We start from the raw sequence: 26264 nt of genomic DNA, 5'->3' as shown, positions 1-26264 counted from the left end.
CAGTTGGGGTTCACTTGAATTATTGACAAGAATATAATCACATAACATAAATTATGCAAAGATACATATCACCCAATAGCAGAGTTGAAGTCCCTTTGTATTAGGACAAAAAAAAGTAAAATGCAGCTTTTTGTACAATTAAATAACCTGAAAGGAGGGAAAACAAAAGTGATATTTAAAAATCTTTTTATCATTTCTGACACGAAAAAAAAAATATACATGATATATTTTCAAGAAAAAAAAATCTATGTAACAAAAGAACTGGTTTTTATGGAGGATTTGCTCTCTCATGAGTCTATTTTGAGGTCTTTTAAAATGTTCAAGTTTGTTACAACTGATATTATTTCTATAAACAAGCAGCCTTAGACTTGTTTAATACATGTTCCTTCACACATTCTTATTGTATACATAAACAGAACATGAAAACACAGCATTAGTTACTCAAGACACCTATCACTACCTTTGTTGTAAAAATCACCTGCCATATTTTTTGGGGAGATATTTATTATTATTGTACAAAGCAAATAAATTTCAAGCCATAAAAATCTTCTCATCAGCAACAATCAAACTGAAATTCTACAAAATCTGGTAACTTATGGTCTTGTAACAGTATTTTTGAAGTCCCAATTACATACAGCAACACTCTGTTGAGATGCGACTAAAACCCCTTGGTCTATAGATGTTAAAGACGCCTTGTCTAGATTTGACAGTCTTGAAGTACTCATTATCTGTATCCAGAAAATGCGGGATTGGACCTGAATAAAGATAGATTAGAGAAAATTACTACAGGGAATGAATTTAGATTGGTGAAGTAATGAAACGCACAATTGCATACTGTAACAAATCATTGTTGATAATGAGTATAGAAGTTCTATTGGACCCATGTCTACAAACATGCCCTCAACAATCCCAAAATAATGCACAATTATTTATAACATTCTGAAGCATGCAACTGTTGGTTTTTTTAAGTCAAAGCATCACATTTAATATTCATTTCTTTGCCGAAAACGAAAATATCTGCTCTTAGAACTTCAGGGTTCAAACATCATGTAAAAATACAACTTAGATGACTTAAAGACAAACATACTGTTTGCATCATTTATGCAAAAATTCATGAAAGTTTTCTTGGTACAACAATGACTTTTTGCATTAGAATTATACAGTGAAAAGATAGTCATGGATCAGACATAATTTTCAGTTGATGAGCTTATTTATCCAATAGTAGATACGAGGAGTTTTAAAAAAACATGAGACAAATGTCTTTTATCATTTATGTCAGGGTTATTGGTGGTACAATTCCCTTCTCGCCCTGTAAATAATAAAACTTCTAAGTTTTTTTCCAAGTATTAACAAAATTTCAAAGCTGATTACACCTACTGAAACTGCTCATTCTATCTCTTAGAAAATAAGAACATTTCCTTAAGCTTACCCAAATGAACTGTTCCCTGCACCAGCGTTTCCAAATCCTGTAATGAAATTTTTTATTTTATTTGATATTTTACAACTAAGCATTTTCCTTTTACAACACAGTGTATTACAAGAAATCATTGGTTACCCATCTCTGATAAAATCTCAGTAACAACAGGAAATCCCAAAGGGACCTGGTCACCCAATAATTGTGATATGTATAGGTTCCGTGTTATGTTAAACTCTTTGCTTATTTTTCTTGCTTTCTTTATATTTATTCCTACAGTTGAATGACATATAGGGCAAAATATCCAAAAAAGGAACCCTTCTTCAGAAATTAAGAAACAAAATCTCTCCTGTAAATTTAGCCCACTATCGTTAGTTGATGGGCTGTTCAAATCAACCACTATCCGTGTTCTGTCAATAGTATCGCTCATCCTTATCACAGTTTCTAAAGAATGATTAGATGGATCTTTCTATAGTTTCACATGTGTATTACTCTTGGTCCCTAGTTCTGCATGTTGTATTTCAAGACTGAGCAGAAAAACAAAATGGCTGACAAGCAGCCATATTTGATTTTTGAAAGCTGAAGATACTTGAGAATTATTCTGTGGATATTTCTTAAATTCTATTCATACATGTTCATCTTGGTCCCTAGTTGAGGATATTTGATTCTGGTAACACTTTGAAAGATAAAAGAAGGGAAAATGCCCAGTTGATAAAGAACTAAAAGGGATCATACAATAGTCAGCACCAAGATCCCACGAGATCTCTTGTCTGACAAATTGTGATAACTACGTAAAGAGGTCAAAATTCCAGATGACCAGTTACAGGTATTTTGTTTCATGGATGAATCTCAGAAATGAAAAATCACAGTCAAAGACCCTGGGGGAAATCATCAAAATCTGAGATGGATATATCCAGAAACTGTAAATAAATTCTTTAGCTTTTAAAACCCCTGATGGCCACTTTTAGATTGTGCATGAACAACTGATCATGGACAGAGTGCAATTTGAACACAGAATGGGTGATAATGCATCATGTAGCCTCACCAGTGGAGACTTATAAAAAATGAAAAAAACTGATTCATGTATGCAAGCAAAAATTCTTTGAAATTTTTGTAATGCTTAAAATTATTCAGGAAGCTTCTGATGTACATCTATTTCTCTGACCTTGAGAAGGTGTCGACCCAAATCCTGGACTACCTCCTCCAAATCCTGGAGAACCGAATCCTCCTCCCCCTCCTCCACCTAGGGCACCAAAGGACGGTGTATCAGAGGATCCTGCTAGACTTCCAAATGTAGGGCTGTTAGAACTGGCAAATCTGTACAAACATGAAATCAAACTTTTCATTATCTTACATACCAAGTATACTTTTTACATTCCCTTTTGTTTAAATTTTTGTGCAATGTGTATCCTATTCCTATAAATAAATAATTTTGTGTACCCTATTCCTATAAATAAATCATTTTATCACATGAGTGCCTCGTTCATCGATGAATATCGCCATTCAATATTTTTGAATATCACATATTTGATATATAGCTTTTTGTGACATCACTCTACTATGTGAAATGACACATTCACAGATGGTATAGTGATGTATCAAAGGACACCATAGATATAGAGTGAACAAGAATTTAAGTTAAATGTATAAATGTTTGTTTTCTACTGTATTCACTTGAAAAATTGATCATGACATTCCGAGGATCTTAAATGTATTTCCTTTTGCTATATGATTGATGAAACTTGTCACAAATTTTTCATGAGTATTGACAAGAAACATTTTTTTCAAAGATCTGTAAATATATATTAGAGTAAACTATTTTCTTCATTAACTGGTATGTGGTTGATTTGTAGTATTTTTGTATTTTATCTCGATGACATAGAGACTGGCTAGTCATTATAGACATATGAGTATTTTTATCTTTGGCATTTTTTTATCTCCTTTAATTGTGTAATACTTTCAAATCTCTTCTTATATCAAAAATGTAAGCAGAATGCTTCAAGAAATCAAACATTACCCATTATGATATATTACGCTAGTGACTAGAGATCTCAGAGGGAACGCCCACCTTCATATAATTTTATTAGGTTTTCATCAGCTGGACCTTTTCACTTCTTTTCTCATGTTTTGAATTGATCCTAATATGCATAAGCATGGAAACCTACTTATGAAATTTGAAAATAATCAATCCAGAGCTTCTCAGGAAATAGCAATAAGGGACACCAGCTAGTGGCCAGTATATTTTTCAGATCAGTTTCCATGACTTTTGAAAGTGATCCTACACATCTAGGTACCAAGTAATGTCTACTTATCAAATCTGTGAAAGATTCACTGGGTACTTTTCAAGATATAGCAATAACTAATTCTAAATTTCAAAATTCAATATGGCCGTCGTTCAACCATTTCAATTCTTCTGTTCAGTTCGGAAATTATTGATGCAAAACGTTAGATCAGGCGAAACTGTCATATGTCCAGAAGCTATGAAGAAATAGAGATGACAAACCACAGACGCAAGGCGATTTTACCATCCCATCATCGAAAATTGAGTTCTTTAATATTACTTACCCTGCAAATCCCGAGCCTCCTGCACTAGAACTAGCAGTGGATGCAGGACTAGAAAAGGTGGCTCCACTACCAAAAGTTGCTCCACTACCAAAGGCTGGTGGACTACCAAAACCTCCAAGAGCACTTCCAAATGTCGGACTGCCCCCAAATGCTGGCGCTCCTCCAAAACCGCCTAAAACATACAATTTTCATTTTGTTTTTACTTCCTAGCTTAGTTTTTATATTCTTGTTTAGTAAGAAATATTTAAGAGTTGACATTATTGTGGAAAAGTCTCTACTTAATAACAACCCTGAAGTAAAACTTACCTTGCCCCTGGGGCTGGCTGACCCCAAATCCAGTCGATCCTACTCCTGTTCCTCCCATTGAGAATCCCCCAGAGAATGCTCCACCTGACGCCGAGGTAGTACCTGACCCACTATTACCGAATCCTGTAGACTTCTGGTTGCCAAACAGTGATGCTGTGGAAAAATACCATGCATAACAAATATGTTTTGACCTATCTGTCACCAGTGTAAAAGTCTTACACAAAGGGTGAAACTTGGTGATAGTTTGTCTTTCAATTAATATGTAACTATTCTGTCCTAAGATCCATTATCTTTAATTACACCTCACTGAATCATGATATACAGTGAGTTCCTTTTGTTTCAGTTGTGATAATCACATTAAATAGCCTCATACATTATATATGTTATCATTACTAATCAAACCCAGAGAGTGCTTACATCTTTCACAAAGTCTAACATATACTTCTGCCTCTAGCTTTTGGCCCAAAATGAAGTGAAGTTCGGCTATGTTCATACAAAAAATCCATATATTTACTTACTTACATCAATGTTTGTTCCGAAAAGAATGTATGTGAAAACAATAAGCATCCTAAAGCAAATGTATACAGACTGAGAACTGAGGTATGGAACCAGAAATACATGCATTTTAAGTTATGGCAGGGGCAATGAAACTGTTTCCAGTTAATGTCAGTATACTGTATTTCAGCATACCTGAACCAGGTGTGGCAGAGGTTCCAAAGGCAGAGGGTGAACCAAATACATTGGTATTAGCCTTTTCAGCACTTGGTTGCCCTCCAAGTCCACTAAACAAACCACCATCTCCAGATGCTTGACTCTGAGAGCTAGACTGTGTCTGGCTGAATGGGGACTGACTTGGTGTTTGGCCAAATCCAGCTTGAGTAGTTGTTGCTTGACCAAACAATGTACTGAAATGTAGAAAAAAAGTCATGTGACATGTATTCTTCTTCATAGCAGTAACGATTTGTTTACTTAATTATTCAGGGGCAAATTTCCTGGAAGAGAATGTAACGACCATTTTTATGTTAGGAATAAACCTGATAAGAAGTATATGTTCAGCAACAGCTTGTAGAATATTGCATTTCACTACTTATTATGTTGATGTCTAATATTCAAATATTTTATACATCACATTTTTATACATGGTATGTTTTATTATTGTTGACATTATTATACACTATCATCTGCCCAGTTGTGAAAACTTTTTTTCTCTGTACCTGGATGAACATTTAAGACTGACAGAATGACATTATTTTCAGGATGGACAGGCAAGAATGAGAGAATGGCACTGGTTTTCAGATGGACAGACACCATTGATAGAATGACTAATGATCTGTGATGGACAGACAAGGCGGACTGGAAAAGACATTCAGTTATACACTAAAGACAAAACTAAACAAACAAAATAACCAAAAAATAATTCTGTTATTGTGACATGTCATAGAAATTATCTCCTGATCAAACAGAGATAACTTGAACAACACTGTTCATGCAATACAAATGTAAAATGTGCAAATCTATTTTAATAATCTCACCCAAGTTTGAATTATTGTCATTGGAAATTAAACACATTATATCAAACAAGAGGCAAATAGGACCTGTATTGCTTACTTGGTTTAGTATGCTGAAATTGTTTAATTCAAATTAAAGGAAAAGTATTTAAAACACATATATCTATTACATTTATTAGATCCTGCCTATCCTCCCCAAGGAGGTTACATGAACAGTTTGTACAAAACTAAGTTTTCTTCAACTAAGAAAGCTTTAGATCAAATTTGAAAAAAAAAAAAATTTCAACAGAGGAAGGATTTTAAAGAGCTTGCTCTATTTCCAATTTTTGGGCCCCATCCTTTCTGTCTCAATGGGCTGAACCCACTTGTTGCACAAGAATGCTTCCAAATATGGCAAAATTCCAATCATTCCTACAGGAGTAGGATTTGTTCTATTCCCCTTATTGGGCCTAGACATCTCAACATCATGGGGCAGAGACCCACAGTTTATACAAAACTGATGAGAAAGAATTTAAAGAGTTTTCACTATTTCCTCCGTTGGGCCCTGCCCCTCCTGCCCAAAGGGGCCAGACCTACTGCTTATACCAAATTGATTCCTTTTCACCTAAGAATGCTTCAGACCAAATTTGGGCAAAATGAAATAATTCCTACAAGAGTAGAATTTTTGAATTTCCCTTTTTGGGCCATGTCCCTCAGGTCCCTGGTCCTTTGGGCCAGGTGAGCTCAAAATTTAAATATCTATATAAAGCATAGACAACTTCTTTGCTTTCAGTCTGAGGAGGGGTTTGTGGTATAAATCCCTAGGTCATGAAATTCACAGTTCTGGTATAGAACTTTAAGACAATTCCATCCATGAAGAGTATTTGATGATTTTTGAAATCCAAGTCAATTTGCCCAACCTTGGCCTTGCCCGAGTTTATCGATGTTTGAGAACCCTATAATTCACAATTTTGGTTCACCTTTTGCTATTGAAGGTTTTTAAAAAATGTCCTAAAAATTGATACAGGGGATTTTGAGAAGTAGTTTAATATCTAAATTGTTTACAGATACACAACACCTAAACATGAGATAGACAGACAAGACTGACTAAAAGATATGGGATAGACAAACAAGAATGATACAATGAAACAAGCATCACCAGTGAATATGAAACAACTTAAAACATTTTCTGTCAGTGTTGCTGTATGCTTACCTGCTTTGGTTGGACTGTGAAAATGCAGTATTTTGGCCAAAGCTAGGACTAGTAAACCCTCCAAATCCAGAGGATGTACTTTTAGATGTACTCCCAAATAATGATGTAGATGATGTGGTTGATGTTGGTGCGCTACCAAATATGGGCTGAGAAGCAGAAGCCCCTCCAAATAAGGATGTAGACATAGTAGTTGCAGCGCCAAATCCTGAAGATGCTGATGTTGATGCAGCTGTTCCTCCAAACAAAGAAGGTGTTGTAGTAGGAGTTGTGGTGGCAGAACCAACAAAAGAGGAAGTAGCTGAAGTGGTAGATGTTGCTCCAAATAAACTTCCGCCAACTTTTGAAGTGGTGGTGGATGGTCCTGTTCCAAACAAACCCCCTGTACTGGCTGTGGAGGTATTTGTTCCAAACAAACCTCCTGTACTGGTGGTGGAGGTTGCTGTTCCAAACAACCCCCCGTTATTGGTGGTGGATGTTGCTGTTCCAAACAAACCTGTACTGGTGGTGGAGGTAGATGTTCCAAACAACCCCCCGTTATTGGTGGTGGATGTTGCTGTTCCAAACAAACCCCCTGTACTGGCTGTGGAGGTATTTGTTCCAAACAAACCTCCTGTACTGGTGGTGGAGGTAGATGTTCCAAACAAACCCCCTGTACTGGCTGTGGTAGTCACTGATCCAAACAAACCTCCTGTACTGGCTGTGGTGGTCACTGATCCAAACAAACCCCCTGTACTGGCTGTAGTGGTCACTGATCCAAACAAACCCCCTGCACTTGCTGCAGAGGTTACTGTTCCAAGCAACCCGCCTGTACTGGAAGTGGTGGGAACTGTTCCAAATAGGCCTCCAGTGCTTGATGTGGCTAGCTTTCCAAACAGGCCAGTGGCTGCTGTTGCTGGCTGACCAAATGCACTTACTGATATTTCTGACTGACTGGATACACCTTCTGATGGTTTAGGATCTGGCTCAGGACTGGTCACCTCTATCCCAGCTTCTGTTTTTCCAAATAATCCAATGCTAGCACTTTTGGTAGAAGTGGAACTTGAGACTTGAGATACACCTTCTGATGCAGCATTTCCAAGCACATTGCCACCAACTGGTGTAGATACTGTAGGTGTGGACACTGCAGATGCAGTTACTGAAGGGTTTACTGGTGTAGATGCTGTAGATACAGTTACCGCAGGGTTTACTAACAGGCCATCACCTGCAGCTGTGGTTGTGGAACCGGTCACTGCTATACTCTTTTGTCCGAAAACAGGAGCTGAAGTACTCACACCAAAGCCTGAAAAAGAGGATTCTACCTTGGAGACAGGAGCAGGAAGAACACCTGTTGTTTCAGTGACGGTTTTGGATGCTGCACTGCTGCCACCAGTGCTCAAAGCAGCAGAGGTTTGGACTCGGAACAGACTGCCTCCAATTGATGTTGACTGTCCAAACACTTTTGTAGATTCTTGACTGCCTCCTGATTCTATAAAAATACAAATGTCTCCTGATTGTTAAGACTGATATCAATTTATAGGGAACTGATCCCAAATGCTGTTTGTGTTTCATGTGATGGAATGATAATGTTTTCCACATGAGTACAAGATAAAATAACTGAAGATTTAATATTACATTGCTCACAACTGGAATACTGACATGTCTATTCAATAAATAGACAATAAACATACAATTTATATCAATGGGCCTTATATCCATAACACTACTCACCTTGTTTAGAAACACCAATTTCTGGTGCACTGGACTGCTGTACAGGCTTTGTGAATGAAAATCCTGATACTGCCTGGCCACCAGATGGTTCTTTGTTGGTAGGTTCCTCCTCAGACAAGGCTGACAAAGAATTAAAGTTGTACTGAAGCACACAGTTTTTAAATTTTCATGTTCAAATCAGAAACAAGAGGACAACCAAAATCCAAATACCTGTATCTCTCACTTGTTCTGACGAAAAAATGAGAAGAGTTATTTTAGGTAACTTTAATGTACATCCCAGATATCACACCCCTTCTGTACAGTGAAAAATTGCTGCAACACAAAGTTTCTTGGTTACAGAGAAGAAGTCAGAAGATTTAAGCACTTAAGTGACTTTGTAAGTGCATCTGGGTTATCTAAATGAACAAACTTGGTAGAACTTCATTCTATCATGCAATATGCTCAATAACATGGCCTCTTAGTTTTTGAGAACTTGTTTGAAAATTTCAACAAATCTGACCCCCATGACCTAGAAAGGTCCTGACATGTAACTGGCAAAGGTTCTCTTGGTTACTGAGAAGAATTTGTATAAAGATTTGAATGCACTCAACCCAGTGACCTAGAAAATTGGTCAAGGTTATTTATTTGAACAAAGTTTGTAGCCCTTCATAACAGCCAATAATTCAAGACTATAATCTGAAGTATTTTGATACTTCATATTGCCTGTGTTTTCATTACCTTAAGCATTTTAGGTAAAATCTAAGAGAGCAAAACGTGTTAAATTTCAAAAAGCACAATTTTATTTAATCGGCTTTAGCAGATGACTGGAAGCAAAAATATGCCTAAATGCCTAGTTAGCGCTTCATATTTTCTTCTTACCTTCAAACAACAGAGGATTGACAGATGATAGTTCCTGAATAGATTGGTCTGTAGTTTTAGCTGTATGTCCTCCAAAGCTGAAAGCTGTTGCTGTAGAACCTGTTATGGATGAAGATTTTGTGCTAGAGACAGAAAAAGCTGAGTGGTCAGCCTTGGTCTTACTGATTGATGCTACTTCTGGTGTCTTGACCCCAGTTTCTGCTTTTGATGTTGCACCAAAAGCAAATGAAGGCCCACCAGCATTAGCAGCAAAGGCAAAAGAGGTCTTGGACTGTGTTCCTCCACCAAAACTGAATTCTCCTGGTTTGGTACCAAAAGTTGCCACCAAGGAACTAGCTGTCGTAGTAATAACACTAGAGATGGCTGCTCCTGATGGACGGACAGACTTGGTGGTTACAGGGGATCCAAACAGGTTTTTGTTAAGGTTTCCAGATCCCTGAGCAATATTAAATCCACCTGTCTTTGGTGTGAATGCATTGATTTGACCTACAAAGTTGAAAAGAAAAGTGAAACATGTTCAAAAATAACAATGCAATCAGTCTTGCAGCTTCTAAGTGTTTGTATGAAAAAAAGAGGCTTAATGGACTTGCAAAGCTCATCTACTCTGCAACAAATAAAGGAGCATTCAAGTTCATTCAAATCCTCTACCCTCCACAGTATATAGTTATATTGTAGGTGAAATAATGAAACTACGCAACTCTTGCTTATTGAAGGTTTTTTTGAAGATATCAACACATTTGATCACTGGGAGTTTGAAAGTAAGTCTAGATCATTCACCTGAACAAATATGGTAGTCTTTCATACAATCACACTACAGGTAAAATTTCATGACCATAGGCTTCATGTTTATGAAGAAAAATCATTCAAACATTGAACACATCTGACTACTGTGGTTCTGGATGTTGGTCAAGACCATACATTTTAATAAATTTGGTAGTCCTTCATTCCAGCATGCGACTGGCCCAATATCATGACCCTGCACATTGTAGTTGCATTTAGGACAAATTTGATTTTCGATGGACAACAAACTCCAGGCCATGGCAAAAGCTCATTTGCCTTCCAGCACTTTCAGCTAAAGAAATGGAATGCATGTATGAAACTATCTAAGATACATGTGCTCTGAAATTATTCAGTTTGGTAGTAACTACAACTGCTTACATACTCTAACCATTAGAAATTGGCTTAATGACTACTCCTTGAAATTTTTGTGTAACTTTTAACCTTTTCAACATGACCATTTCTAGATCAATCCAAGTTATGTCACATTCTCAAACTGAGAACCAGACCTACGAGGCACAAGCATCAAACATGTCTTACTTCATATCATACAAGGGAATATAGAATAGATATATTTGCATAAAATGCAGTATTTGATGATTGCAGTGTGAAATTTGATCTATATCATAATAAAGATGTCTTTGTCAATGAATTATAATCAATTCTGAATGTTTAAACAGTCATCAGGTACCATTGAATATAATAACTGCTCAAACTTTTACCTTTATCTGCTAAATCATCATGTCCCGTCATGGTATACTGTGGTCCAAAGCCATTCTCATCTTCCTCTTCTTCATAGTCATCATCATCATATGTGTCTTCCTCATCATCTTCATCCTCATCGTCTTCATCTTCCTCTTCATAGCCTGTGGAGGAAGGTGGAGTTATATCCTCCACAACAATATGCCCAAGGTTCTTCAATCCCTCTGGAACACAGAAAAGAATTTAACTCAGATCATTTCATTATCAATGTCTTTGCTAGGGACAGTTTACTAATCTTATGCTATAGTTAAAGAGGTAAAGAGAAAATATCTCTGGCTGAGTCAGCAAAAACCATCTAGAACTGCATCAGAGTGATATATTCCTCCTTAAGCAAGAATTCGTCCAGAAGTTTTCTTGACATGGCATCTAATGTAGAGCAACACTATGTCTTTCAGTTAACACTTCTCACAAAACTTGAAGAATATCTCATAAGTCTTTGTGCAACTAAACAATCAAAACTTCAACAACAAAAAATAAGCCTATGAAATAAGGCCATCTGACTTCAAAAGAATAGAAGATGGAAAATTTTATTGCCCATCAACAACTTATGTAGTAGTCAATAGCAGTCAGAGAGCACTTAGTAGTAGTCAACTGGTGGCAATACTTGCTGTCAGTAGCTGGCGGGAAGCACTCAGTAGTAGTCAACTAGTGGCAATACTTGTTGTCAGTAGCTGTCAGGTAGCAATCAGTTCTAGTCAACTAGTGGCAATACTTGTTGTCAGTAGCCAGCAGGTAGCAACCAGTACTAGTCAACTAGTGGCAATACTTGTTGTCAATAGCCAGCAGGTAACAATCTGTACTAGTCAACTAGTGGCAATACTTGTTGTCAGTAGCTGTCAGGTAGCAATCAGTTCTAGTCAACTAGTGGCAATACTTATTGTCAGTAGCCAGCAGGTAGCAACCAGCACTAGTCAACTAGTGGCAATACTTGCTGTCAGTAGCCAGCAGGTAGCAACCAGTACTAGTCAGCTAGTGGCAATATTTGCTGTCAGTAGCCAGCAGGTAGCAACCAGTACTAGTCAACTAGTGGCAATACTTGTTGTCAGTAGCTGTCAGGTAGCAATCAGTTCTAGTCAACTAGTGGCAATACTTATTGTCAGTAGCCAGCAGGTAGCAACCAGCACTAGTCAACTAGTGGCAATACTTGCTGTCAGTAGCCAGCAGGTAGCAACCAGTACTAGTCAGCTAGTGGCAATATTTGCTGTCAGTAGCCAGCAGGTAGCAACCAGTACTAGTCAGCTAGTGGCAATACTTGTTGTCAGTAGCCAACAGGTAGCAATCAGTACTAGTCAGCTAGTGGCAATACTTGTTGTCAGTAGCCAGCAGGTAACAATCTGTACTAGTCAACTAGTGGCAATACTTGTTGTCAGTAGCCAGCAGGTAGCAATCAGTACTAGTCAGCTAGTGGCAATACTTGTTGTCAGTAGTCGTCAGGTAGCAATCAGTGCTAGTCAACTAGTGGCAATACTTGTTGTCAGTAGTCGTCAGGTAGCAATCAGTACTAGTCAACTAGTGGCAATACTTGTTGTCAGTAGCCAGCAGGTAACAATCAGTACTAGTCAACTAGTGGCAATACTTGTTGTCAGTAGCCAGCAGGTAGCAATCAGTACTAGTCAGCTAGTGGCAATACTTGTTGTCAGTAGCTGTCAGGTAGCAATCAGTGCTAGTCAACTAATGGCAATACAGTTAATAGGTCACTACCTGTCATGTGTAGTTGTATAGCAGTCAGTGGTCAAGAGTGATCAGCATTTGTCTAGAGCCAATATGAACACAAGTATATTTACACACCTGGGACAGCTGAAGGAGCGTTGATCATGTATTTGGATGGAAGGCTGCTAGGACCACTGGGAGGGGGCTACAGAAAAAGAGCAAGGAAAGTGAAAAGATTTAATTTCTACATACAATTTGTCTAATACAGAAATGGTCTCTTGAGCAATATAACTGTATTAAGTAGACTAGCTAAACCTTCACTAGAGAAAATTATTTGTCCTGTTTATAATACATTTGAAACCAGAAATTAACTCTATTTTCACATTAGGACAACATTCTTCACCTCCTGGCTGTAGAATATTATTCATCACAATATGAGAATGTTACTATCTGTGGCCTTATAAAGAAATATATAATACTATAATATTTTGACAAATTTTTATGTTATCAGATAAAACTGTTGCTATACTTAGAAGACAAAAACAGGCACAGATCATAAACATGGGATGTATGGTAAGAGGGACTTGCTGTCCATTACTAACTCACTGACTCTCTAGTTTTCAGAATACCCACATGAAACAAGGTCAGTGCACAAATATATTTGTGTAATCTTATGATATTTATTTAAGTTGAAACTGTAATACATTAAATTCTTAGGTTATTGTTTCATATGTGATGGAATATTCCAAACTGAATTTTGAGGTCTAGGTCACTCACCTAGGTTACAAATCCATTTGTCATTTAGAGAAGTTGCTTGCCACAAGGACGTTTACTAATGAGTTTGCATAGAACATTTTGGTTTGATTTATTCATTTATTTTTTCTTAAAACATTTGTTTGGTGCATTCTGAGTATAAAACACTGAATACTATATACCATATTTTGCCTGCTGATATCCCATATTCCAGACTGTCTGTTTATGGCCAAAGAATTCTTGCTCTGACCAGTTGATAGGGCTGGTTTGAACTTCTGACTTCCAACATTTCCTGCTGCATTCACGATACCAGAAGTTGCACTTCCTGTTGGTTGTTTGAAAGACAGGCCAAATCGGGTGGATCCCCTCTCACCTAAAATACCATGATTCAAATAGAGGGTCAAATGATCAGTATTATAAATCACAATAGGTAATTGCAAAGCTCTGATCTAGCAGGAAAAAAATATATAATTTTATATTCCCAATTTCATAAATATTAATATTAAGAAAACAGAGTTGAAAATATACCTTTAAGAACAAGTATTTTCACCATCTGACTTTGCCAGATCATAAAATGACTGCCATCACAATATAAGTTGAATCAGAATCAATCTAGATCGACCAAACCCTACAAGTGATAAGCCAATGCTGATATAGGTAAATCATCATCTATGGAAACTTATGATGGCTCATTACAGGCAGTTCTCAACCCAAGCAAATAAAGGTGGGGCACAGACGGTTTTTTTGGAAATGAAACTTTTCTGAGTGACTTCTGTGATATTTATCTAGTTTTCACTCTTGGTTTTGAATAAAAGTAATAACTGGTGGCTACCTCACAGAATAACACAGTGGAGACTAGATGCATACCATCCAGTAAAAGTAAGGTGAAGTCTTGCCCAAGGACACCACCATCACAACAAAGGCCAGCCCATTTCTCAGCTTCCTGAGAAACACAATTCCCCCACAGGTAGAAAGCATGGAACCATGCAACCCAGATCTTCATCAGAAGTTAAGTAGGCCAACACTCTTACCAGCAGAAATATCACAGCCCCTTCACCATAACTGAACTCTTCAGTCATTCAAACATCTATGATTGGACATGTACAATATACCTGGAGAATCTGTTCATTGCAAGTCAGAGATAAGTACATAGTGCTTCATCCACTCATCCTGACAGCTGGAGCTTGTGTTCACTTGCCAATTACAGACTGGTGGACTAACACAGATTCAGGTGACAACAAAATTATGTACCCATCAACTGATCAACAATACACCACGGCAATCCCTGGGACTTTCTCAACTGAAGACCAAATCAATATTTTTGTGCTGGCAGGAGTGTCTACCAGCATTCCTGTGTTTGTTTGAAAGGTTTGTTCTAGTGAGACTTTCTCAACATCAAACGACACCACCGCTATTGTGCTGACAACAATGTCTAACTACATACCTGTATTTGTTTGAAAGGTTTGTTCTGGTGCATGGGCCACAACAGTCTCTTCAAGATCATATCTACGCCTGTCTACTGTAGCTATACGGGAAATAGACAAATTCTCTGAAACAAATTAGCATTCCAATTTTGGTCACGGTAATGGTTCTGCCATTTTGCTTATTTTCTTGTAAAAATGGCAAAAATGAAATTTTCTTACCTTTCTTTGGTGTTGTAAAAACATAACAGACCTAACACAAGTCAACTTTTCCCAACTTAACTCTTTGTCTTTACCTCAATCAATTAAATTGTACAGCTGATAGTGCATCCATCAAAAAAATGTTGTTATTGATATAAAAAAAAACAACTTAATCTTTCAGTCTCACCTGGTCTTGTTGACTTGATTTTTGGTACAACACGTCTGGCTAAGTGTTCACGAAGCCTTGCTTGTTTTTCTGGACTTGGAGCTTTACTGTTGATTTGTGTTGATGACAAAGCGGGGGCTGTATTATTATCACTCTCCAGAAGACTATCTGCTAGCGTAGACAGTTCCACATCCCTATCAGGAAAAGCAGAGAAATGAGTCTTAAAAGGTTGATGAACTTCAAATTTGAATTCACAGTCTCAGAAAACGATACATCTTGCAGCACGAATTTAAGTAGTAGCTCTTTTTTTTCCTACATAGAAAATAACCAAACCACAAACTAGATATGAAATCTTGCAGTGTGGACAATTGAGGCAATTATGACTAACACTACTAATGCCAGTATGAATTATAATATTATGCAACACAGGCATCCAGTACTACCTAATAAGGCCAACAAAAGCATATCATTCTGTTTTATTACAAACTTAATGGGAGTCAATATTAGAAGAACAAAAGTTTTGACATGAGGTAGTTTTACTGTTGAGTTAAATTTCTCCCCAACATTACCTGGAGTCGTTATTAGAAGAATTGGAGTGTTGCCAAGATGAGGTTTTATTGTACAGTTTAAGTTCCTTCAGCTTTTTTTCCAGGTTGTTGAGGTTTGTCTTTTGGTTACGGATCAGTGAACTGTTACTCTTCAGGACACGGTACAACACATCTGTTGTCGGTGCCTTAATCCTGACAAATGAAAAGCAATGATTAAGCACTAAACATTCAAAAAAGTATGGTAAACATGATATAAATTCTTAGGTAATAAAAATCATTGAGTATTTTACATGTATACACTGGAGATACCAAACATTCAGAACAGAACATAATTTCACAATCAGGTTAATTGAAAGTTAAAATAAATTTTCATGAAATGTCTAGAAAATACTATAAATCCCCCACATCCAAAGGATCTGTTTTTTTTCTCTAATATCATCTAATCCTTGAAATACTGAAGAAAGGCACAGGTTTACTTCACAACAGTTACTCCTAATCGGTGTTATGGTTATCATGTACTGTTTTTTAGGATTAAGAACTACATTTGTTCATTAAAATATAACCTACTTGTTTCTGTTCCTATCCCTATTCTGATGTTCCATCCATTGTTGATCCAAGATGGCATCCACATCTCTGAGGCCCTGATCAAGCACCTGGTACTGTTGCTGCAGCTGACGGAGGTGGTCCAGACTGGCAGGGTCCAGGGCCCTTGCCTTAAGCAGGTGCATGTACTTGTTGTCAGTATTGCGACTCTCACGTAAGCGGCACTCTTCTACCATGGCAAACAGCTCAAGACAGAGTGACTTCTGTTCATCCACTTCCTTTGTCTGGTCCTGAGATAGGTTCCGATTGTACCACGTTAAGCAATATTTATTCCCATACACAAAGACAACATTAGCACAATCAATCCAACCACAAATTTCTTCCTTTAATACAAAATATATGTATCCCCTTGTAAGCCAAAATAAATACAAGTAATTGCTTTGCACTTATTTGACCTTTGACTTTGAAGTGACATTTTCCATTTTGGTCACTTCAACAAATTTTGAGGATGTGCTGGTGTAACTTTATCAGTGCTAAAGTTTCATATTTTCAGCAATTCACCACTTTTAAAGATTTATAAGAAGAAAAACCAGAAAGATAATAATATGGAAAATTCAAGTACATATATTACTTTTCAGAATTATATGCCACACTGTCCCCACTCTTAAATGATCTAGTCCTCAAATACATTAAAGCTAAAAAATGGTTTCAACAACATTTTAATAATGCTATCAAGATAATCTAAAAATCAGAGTTAAATTTCAAGTATAATTTACTCCACCATTACGTTTTTAACCTGAATTCTAACATTACTAGCTAAAGGAGAAATGCTAACAAGTTAAGAGAAATTCCCTAGCAGAATGTTATCAATGGTGGAGATCTGAGACCAAAGTAGGGGTCTAAGGAAACTCTGAAAACTTCGGGGGTCAGATGTACCACAATACTAAAGTTAGTAACACTAATTTAGAGATATTCCCTGCACATAGTTTCGATGTTTTTTTGGTTAGAGTTAAAATTGTTGGTCACACTGACTTCATTTTGATATACAACATATATCTGAGACATACTACACAGGCGATGAATTACCTTAGTTGTAGTTATAATCTCTGCTGAAAAGTTGGTCAGTTCCTCAACTTTTCCTCTCAGCTGGTGCATCTCTGATCGTGTGCCAACCAGGACACCACTGTGACATGTCTGTGCCCGAAACTCTGACATCTCCTCTTCAAAGTGAGCTAACTGTTCAACAAGAGGTCAGTATAAATTAAACTTTTACATCAGTTTGTCAACAAAAGGTTGTCGACTAGATAATACCAGTAATGAGTTTGATACTTTTTTACCATTACAGATGATACCATTGCAGTATTGTCACTCGCCATAAAAGGCATCACAATAACATAAAAGCTTCTCTTCAAAACTGTTTACTAAGGTCGTTAATCTGTTATACCTCTAATCATATCTAGGTTACTGGCAATGACAATATCAAAAGAGACCTAATCACACTTGAAACTTGACAATCAAATGCTGACCTTATATCAACAGCCTGTTCCGCACGATCAGGAAATTTACAAATAATTTTGAAGTTCAAGGCATGACGTACATATAACATCATGAATTGGAAACAGGGCTAAAAATTCTGGTAATAGCATTGTTTTCAAACCTACCTCCTCCATGATACCCTTGGTGAAAGTGTCTTCAGAGCCCCCGGATCTGGGTATCTCACCTGCTTGTACAGGGGCTGTAGATGGCATTAAACAGTATTATAATGTATATTTGTATTGAGGGCAGGTTTAATTTTATTCATTTCTCTTATTTTGCATACAATTTCTGTGTATATAATACCAATAGTAAATCAGGAAGACAATTTTCCAAAATATATCTACGATATTTAACTTATGTGTTCAGTTATGATTAATGTGATATCATTGTAGGCATTGATGCTAATAATAAGAATTTCTATTCTACTTCTGAAACCTGGAGCATAAGTAAAGAAGTACCTGGTTTGTTGTCAGGAACTTTTTCGAAAGATTGAACAGGTGCAGTTTGAGGTGTGGAGGGGATTGAAGCACTGGACGCAGGAGCCTTGGCAATGGCAGTGGTTGGAGTCTTGCCTCTAAACTGAGATGAACCAGACGGGATCACACCAGTTGCTTGTCTAGTCAAAGCTGCAACACAAAAAAGGAAGTAAAATCACCCTGAAAATAAGTCTACAAGCAAAAGCTATGACTTTTTTTAACAATAACATGTATCTAAAATATAACTAAAACATTGTATTTTCAAACAAATTACTTACAAATTCTTGGCATTCAACTTTTGTCTAATAATAAGCTAAGGTCTGGAAATAGGCCTAGATCAAGTATTAAGTCCATGTCTATTGATATTTCAACATCTTATAATAAGTCCATGTCTAGTATTAAGCCCTTGTCTAGTAATAAGAAGCAGAGATCAAGTGTCCATGTTTATTAATATACCCCAGTCTAGTAACAATGCCGTGTCTGGTTATAACCATGATTCTAGTAATCTGTCCCTATCTAGAGTTTCAATAGAAATGCTAAAAAATATTATATAATTATCTTGTAATAAATCAATCACCATCTCATGTTTGTTCGTTTACAGTAGTATGGTATAAAAACAACCAAACTCTTTCAAGGATATCAATGTTATCATACATGTTGTTTCTAAATATTTAGGTATATACAGGAACATTTTTTTTAAATTAATATAAAATTAGCCTATTTGTGTGCATATTCTAAATGAAGCTCTGACCTTAACATGATAATCAGTGGGAGATGGATAAAGGAGTAATACACAAACTTTGTGTTAATCTTAACTCATACCTGTAGCGATACCACTAGAATGTGGAGATTGAGGATTGACAAATCCTTTAAACCCTGAAGTTGACTGAGGTGTTGTGACAGTTGATGAGCCTAGGCTGGATGTTACAAAGCCTTTAAAAGCAGATGGTTGCTGCTCTGGTCTTTCTGGACGTGTTCCACCAGACAACTGTACATTTGGAGGGATCATAGCACCCCTGTTTTCAACATTGACAAATTTTGCCCCAGCAGTTTTGGAAGTTGCGGATGATATCTGGCCAGATGTATTAGCACTGACAGTTGGCTTTGCTGCAGTAGAACTAAATCCAAAAGTTGCTGCTGGGGCTGTGGCAGTGCCTGGGTTGGTTACAGTACTAACAATGCCTGCTGCTACTCCAAATGAATTAGTTGACTTGCTATCACTGGTTGTACTTGGCATACCAAACACAGATGTTGGACCACCTGAAGATGTCTGAAAACTAAATACTGCAGATCCAGCACTTGGTGCAGAACTGACCCCAAAGTTGAACCCAGAAGATGCAGTAGATTGGGATTGAGATCCTAGCGATCCACTGAAGCTGAAAGTAGAAGCCTTTGTCGACGAAGTGCCTTGTGAAAAACTGAAGCTGGATACTGAAGTAATTGAGGATGTGATATTTGTGCTTGTTGTGTTGACTTTTGATGTAGTAAATCCAGCAAAAGATTCACCACTTCCAACTGAAGCTGTAGAGCCACTGCCAAGAAGTGATGGTGTGGAGGTCATAGGGCTTCCAAAAGTTGAAGCATCAGTCTTTGAAGTAGCTGTTTTGTTTGGGTTGACAAACTGGAAACTTGGACCTGTGGCTAGTCCTGTGGCCAATCCTGTAGATAGCCCTGTTCCAGTACCAGAAAATCCAGTGGGAGGTCCACTGACACTTTTTGGGCTGCTTGGGATTCCTGCAGCATCTGTCTCTAACCCTACAAGCACAAAAACGTATTAAATAACATCCCAACACTAAGAAAACTCAGACACGATTAAACCAATAGATGTGGGATTTTTTTTCTATTTTTTGTATTTACTAATAAACTGATATATTTACCTATCTGCTGCTATCACCATTAATAATCCTTTACCAGAAATTGTGTCTTTTAAACTCTGACTACTGTTAATGTTAACTTTGTATTTTTTCTCCATATAACGCCATCTCACCTGTAGGTTTCCTGATCCCTGCTGTAGTGAGCGTTTTTGGGGACTCTGTTAGAACAGCTGCTCCATTGTACATATTCATCATGTAGTAGGGCACCAGGACTCCATCTGTTGATAGTAGCAAGAGGATGGGGGATGGTGGATGGCTTCCTTCACCTAAAAAACACAGTATCAAATCAAGTATGTTCTGTTCAACCTTTGATGAACCTTGGGGTACAAGGATTAGATAACAGTTTTACTGACAGGTACAGGGAGTAAGTATCTGTTAACTATATCTCTACTGACCTAGTGATATTGGGACCTGGGAAGAGTAGTCAATTGCCAGACCCATTGGAAAAGTGTCATCATGATTGTCTGTCAATGGTAGCTCAGCCCGAGCAGAATCATCCAGGTTCCAACGCTCCCAGTCACTCTTCTGAAAAATAGAGTAAATCATTGGTCTCCAACCACGATAAAAAACAGTGTCTCCTCCAAAAACCACCAGTGAACTTTCCTTTACCAATTTCAGAACAATTTTGATAATCATGTTTAAGTTCGCAAGAAAAAAATTCAAAATTCAACCTGCACTGGGATCTGGAGTCTAATTTTGAATATACAAGTCAAACATCTATAGAGAGAGAGACATGCACATAAGGGGAAGGATCTGGAATCTGAAAACACTTTGTATATTTTACTAAGAGCACTAATATGTACCAAGCAATAAGGTACATTTGTAGTTACATTAATGTAAATACATTTCAATGCAAATTAATAAGAAAATTACTAACAATTCTCCAACCCAAAATTGATAAACACAGGTTTTCAGAAAAAACATTTAAAAATCCTTTTTTCCCTCTTCACGTTGTTAGAACAGTGGCAAATTTCAATTGTACACCTGTAAGGTAAGACTATCTGGGCATAATTGATAATGCCAACAGAAACAAAATAGTTCCAAGAACAAATGATGAAACTGATGATATTTACTTTTCATATCATGTAGCACACATATAGATGTCTTATATATCTCTTTACATTTTAACCACATTTATATAAAGTTTAGGAAAACAATCATCATGCACTTACTTCCAGTACAAGTACCAAACAGTATACATACTCTTTTATAAACCTAATCACCATGCATAAATATTGATTAATACAAACACTGGGATTAGTAAGCTTCCTTAGAAAATAGATAAATAGTTAAATAGATTTTCAATGAAACAGTTTACAGTTAGACACTATAAGTTACCAAACTAACAAGGTCTGAATATTTTGCACTGATAAATACATATACACACCAGGTGATTCCTGAAATACTCTCTCTCTCTCTCCACTGGCTATAGTCGTTGTTCATACTCACTTGTTCACTCTGATGTTTCCCAAGAACTGATATCTCACAGGCATTGCTTGAACAGGCAAGCAGCATGTCCCTGGAACAATCATTTTAAAAATAAATCATCCTTAAAATAATGCAATTTCTTTATTTTATTAAAGATTAAACAGTTTTCAATAACAAGTAAGTATAATATGGGTTTTTTTTCAATTCTAAGAAAAACTTTACAAAAATTGACAAGCAGACAATCAATATTTTGATCTGTGAACTTCACAATAAAAAATCTTTACTTCAATAAGCCTATTCAAATTTTTAACACATCCTGTGCTTATAAAAGCATCCATTGTATCACCAGCCATGTAAGTTTGGTTTATGTACTACTTAATATTACTATAATACTATGAGTATAATGTTCCCTATAAAGAATCAACAGCAACCACACAACATAACTATATCAATACAGTATGTAGATTAGAGACTTCACACTCACCATTTTGGCAGATGTTGAAACAATACCCTTCTCTCCCGCTCCTCACCATTTCCAAAGCAAGGGTCTTCAAAATTCTGGTAGCTGATTGGTCCTTCTTTCTGTAAATGACACAGTAAATATGTATTTAAGAAACATGGCTATATGAAGAATTAACATGGAACAAAATGGTGGAAGTAGTAAGGCGCCTAGAAGTACAAGGACAAGAATTTTACAAAATCATAAATGACCAGACATAACATCCTGTGAAAAATATGACTGCAGCAGTACTTACAGATCCCCTAATGAGGACAATGTCTGGCTGGTCACTTGGCTCAGCATCGTCTGGGATAAATGCTGTCAGGAACTCAAATGTGGACAGCCAAATAACACCAACAACTGAAAATATAGCAAAAATAATACAGCACAATGTACAATAAAGACAAACTAGTAAATTTACCACAATCATTCTGCTACCATATATATTTCAAGGATATAATATTTACTAAATATCATTTTTGGAGGTAATCTAAATCACAAGGAAGTAATCTTTGTCACAAGATGGTAATCTTAATCACAAGGAGGTGAGGTAATCTTAATCACAAGGAGTTTATCTTTATCACAAGGAGGTTATCTTTATCACAAGGATGTAATCTTTATCACAAGGAAGTAATCTTAATCACAAGGAGGTAATCTTTATCACAATAAAATTTTGATAATATCTAATACAAAAATGTAATATCTACAGAAGTATACTTTTAACAATCTTCATCATCACCATCGAATCAAACTTTGTTTCCCTGTATAAATCAGAGAGATGGTTAGTAGGAAGGCATGGTAGATACAAATAACCTATAATGGTCAGGACATCCATGCTGACAGGCTGGTGTAATATGTCTTTTACCAAATACCTAGATTTAAATGAAATTCAGTACCCTTTTCCCCAAATAAACCGGTATAATCAGTCATTAAAAATGAAGTCCATATGAAAATTTCTTTCCAGCTACACAGGTAGTTAAAGTATTGTGACTAACAGATAGATACTTCTGATTACACAGGTGATGTGATTAATAGTGATGTGATTAATAGATGAACATTTCTGATTACCCAAGTAGTGAAGTGATGTGATTAATAGAGGAACATTTCTGATTACCCAGGTAGTGAAGTGATGTGATGAATGGATTTACATTTCTGATTACACAGTTAGTAAAGTGATGTGATTAAAAGATGAACATTTTTTATTACACTGGTAGTAAAATGTGATTAACATGGAAACTTCAACCCTGAACTAACCTTTGTAATTGCCCCTTGTCAGCACAGAAGGACATGCCCATTCCCGTTTCTTCTTCAGCTCCTGGTCATATTGTATCAATTTGCCATCTGTTGTACCAACAACTAGCTGTTTACCCCGTGGACTCCAGCACACTGCCACAAAAAGGGAAGAAGATATCACCGATATTTGCATCAATTTTCTTCAAAGTACAGCTATAGGATTTTTTTTTTAAATCACATTATATAACAGTTAGTACATTTGTTTTATGTTTTTTTTTTTAATTCAGTATTTGTTACACATCAACTGCATAAATACAATGTTATGATAAGGATTTGCATCAATGATATCAACTTTTGTAATCATTATACATTATAAAGAGAAACATACCACAGTTGGCAGAGGACGTTGGTATAGTGGCCACGACGACAAGTTTGTCAGAAATATCATACAGCCTTATACCACCATCAGTCTGTACAGTCACAAGTGTGTTTGTCTGGACTGGGTTCCAAGCCAAGTCCTCAAATCTTGTGTCCCCGCCCTTGGTCAACCGAACCGTCATAAAGCTTTGGACAGGTGTGATTACCTAAATACCAAGATATTAAGACATTATGCAATCTATCATCAAAGACATGCCATATAAGTAAGCTTCAAAGTTTCCTTCTTTAAAATTTTGCTTTCCGTTATTTTCAAAAACAGGATCACCAATGTGGCATACAAAACAAGGACTCAAAATGATTACATTGATAGAGTTTCTAAAGAAGGGCCAGTCAGTGTTTCTTGAGAATATCAACCACAATCTTCAAATGTCAAAATCCAAAATATAAGAAATGGCAACAGGTATCCATCTTGAAATCTGTACCATGACCCTATGAGTCAGCATGGTGGCCTAATAAGCATGATTGTACACCCATGTTACAAAATTGTCATCACAGCTGACATACCAAACTTCTGACTATGCCATAAATATACAACATTTTGTGTTGTTTTCAGCATCCTATCCTTATCATTCACAAAGTTTCAGCTAAATGGCAATAGCAGAACTGGAGGAGAAGCTTAAACTTTCAAGTTTGTAGCTTGGACATCAGATTAACAAATAAAAACCATCTCAGGAAAGGCACATCTAAATATGGTATGACTGGTAGAACTTGAGAAAAAGTTTACAGTCGGAAAAGTTGATGCATGGCAGATGCAGGTAACATAAAACAACTGGCAAAATATGGTAGTTACAGGTCATCTTGAGCTTAAAAGCTAAAAATTTCTTCTTGATTGTAAAAGCGCATCTTTATTTTACAACTACTTACCACATCAACAAATGCTCGAACATCATAGATATAGGCCTGGACTAGATCATCCTTGGTAACCACCACAGCCAAGGTCAATTCATCAGCATTGAGGGCAATACATGATACAACTCCAGATACTTTGACATCAGCAACCACAGGGAAACTGTCTATAATCACTGTCATCCGGTCTTTAGCATTGTCTTGGTCAATCTTACTAAGCTCTGCAGGTCTAATGACCTTAAAACCTAAATTAACACCAAAATTTGTAAATGTACAGCCTATGTTGGTATCTTAAAGTAGAAAACTGACAGTTTGTAAGGGAGCCTTACAGCCTCTCTGATCTGTGTACCATCATATCGTTAAGTAAAATGCACTGAGAAAACACTGTTTGGTTATCCAGAGGAAGTTACTTGATGAAGTTCAAGTTCATTTATTTTGAAAGCAGCTGAAAAGCTTTTATACTAGCATGCTGGCTTATCACCTTTACTCTAGTTATTTTGGTTACTGGGAAAATGCTGAAGAAAAATAATTGTCCTTGTTTCCTTCACATACACTTACAAGTCAAATTCAAAGACAATTTCAAAGAGACATATAAGGTTTACTCACTTTTGCATGTTAACAAATTCATTTCAAAATTACAAGAACAGATCAATTACATACCTGTATCATAGCCAACAAAGGCAAGTCCATATCGTGATGAACAGGCAACCAATCTTGATTTCTGCTTTGATAAATCTGATGGACTTTCACTTATCCTAACTCTGCATAACTGCTGGAATTTATAATCCTAAAACACAAAGACATCATAAAATTTCATAACAGGTATAAAATATGATAGAGTAACGAGTATCTGATAATGTCAGTCACAGGCTAGAATACAACTGTAGCCTTTGGGACCCGTACACAGCAGTTGCTATCTGGTCTATTAATTGGAACAAGAGATCCCAGAAGGATCTTGGCACCCAGATTTGATTGATCTTTATCAATTCTTTATCTGATGGATCATTTCCATTTCGTTTTCATTTGATCTAAGTAATAAATTACAAATGCTTAACAAGAGGTCCATAACCCATATGCTGGATTTCTGTCAAAACTGTCGATAGAGATGTAATTATCATCGGGTTTATGCACTCCTATACGTATAAGAGATTTTACTACGTCTGATTACATTGGCGCCTATCAAAAGTGTCTTGTTGTGTTGAACCTCTAAACAGTGTTCATGATGTTTACTTTATAATTATCTTATTCAGTTGCAATACACATCCATTTTATTTTAACTCTACAATGCACATCCATTGACATGTATAAGCGGCAATTTCTACCCGAATTGAAAAATAGTGAAAGAGGACACTTTGGGGTTTTCTAGTTGGACATTAGCCAGCAAATATATGGTTGGCCAAACTGCGCACATTTTCCAAGAACGTTCCATGTAATTGATAGCGTCGTCCAATAAATAATCACCTTAACATCTCTCTCTGGTGGTGGTGTGTCTTCCTCTGACATCTTAAAATGTTCAGAGATTCACTTTTGAAATCTTGAAATAATGGTCATGAGTTTTCGTTT

At 36.6% G+C, this 26264-nt stretch overlaps 1 protein-coding gene across 1 annotated transcript; it reads right to left on the bottom strand.

The window, feature by feature from the left end:
• Positions 1–77: 77 nt before the first annotated feature.
• On the bottom strand, positions 78–26249 carry LOC132554807 (nuclear pore complex protein Nup214-like). The gene is made up of 30 exons (XM_060219118.1): positions 26163–26249; positions 25362–25488; positions 24720–24946; positions 23806–24001; positions 23439–23570; positions 22441–22544; positions 22170–22267; positions 21707–21776; positions 20653–20782; positions 20371–20523; positions 19206–20138; positions 18366–18533; positions 18033–18106; positions 17458–17607; positions 16396–16661; positions 15850–16020; positions 15302–15474; positions 14937–15041; positions 13675–13865; positions 12878–12944; positions 11050–11253; positions 9551–10036; positions 8693–8812; positions 6986–8450; positions 4976–5190; positions 4286–4438; positions 3980–4151; positions 2580–2731; positions 1430–1466; positions 78–755 (listed from the first exon to the last, which is right to left on the bottom strand). The coding sequence occupies exons 1-30, from the start codon at positions 26202–26204 to the stop codon at positions 725–727; spliced, it is 6612 nt and encodes a 2203-aa protein (XP_060075101.1). The 5' UTR covers positions 26205–26249; the 3' UTR covers positions 78–724.
• Positions 26250–26264: the final 15 nt, after the last annotated feature.

Source organism: Ylistrum balloti, unplaced genomic scaffold (assembly GCF_031769215.1).
Source record: "Ylistrum balloti isolate Yb309-2 unplaced genomic scaffold, AGI_CSIRO_Ybal_v1 Utg370444, whole genome shotgun sequence".
Lineage (NCBI taxonomy): Eukaryota > Metazoa > Mollusca > Bivalvia > Pectinida > Pectinidae > Ylistrum > Ylistrum balloti.
This window is presented reverse-complemented; position numbering and strand designations above follow the sequence as displayed.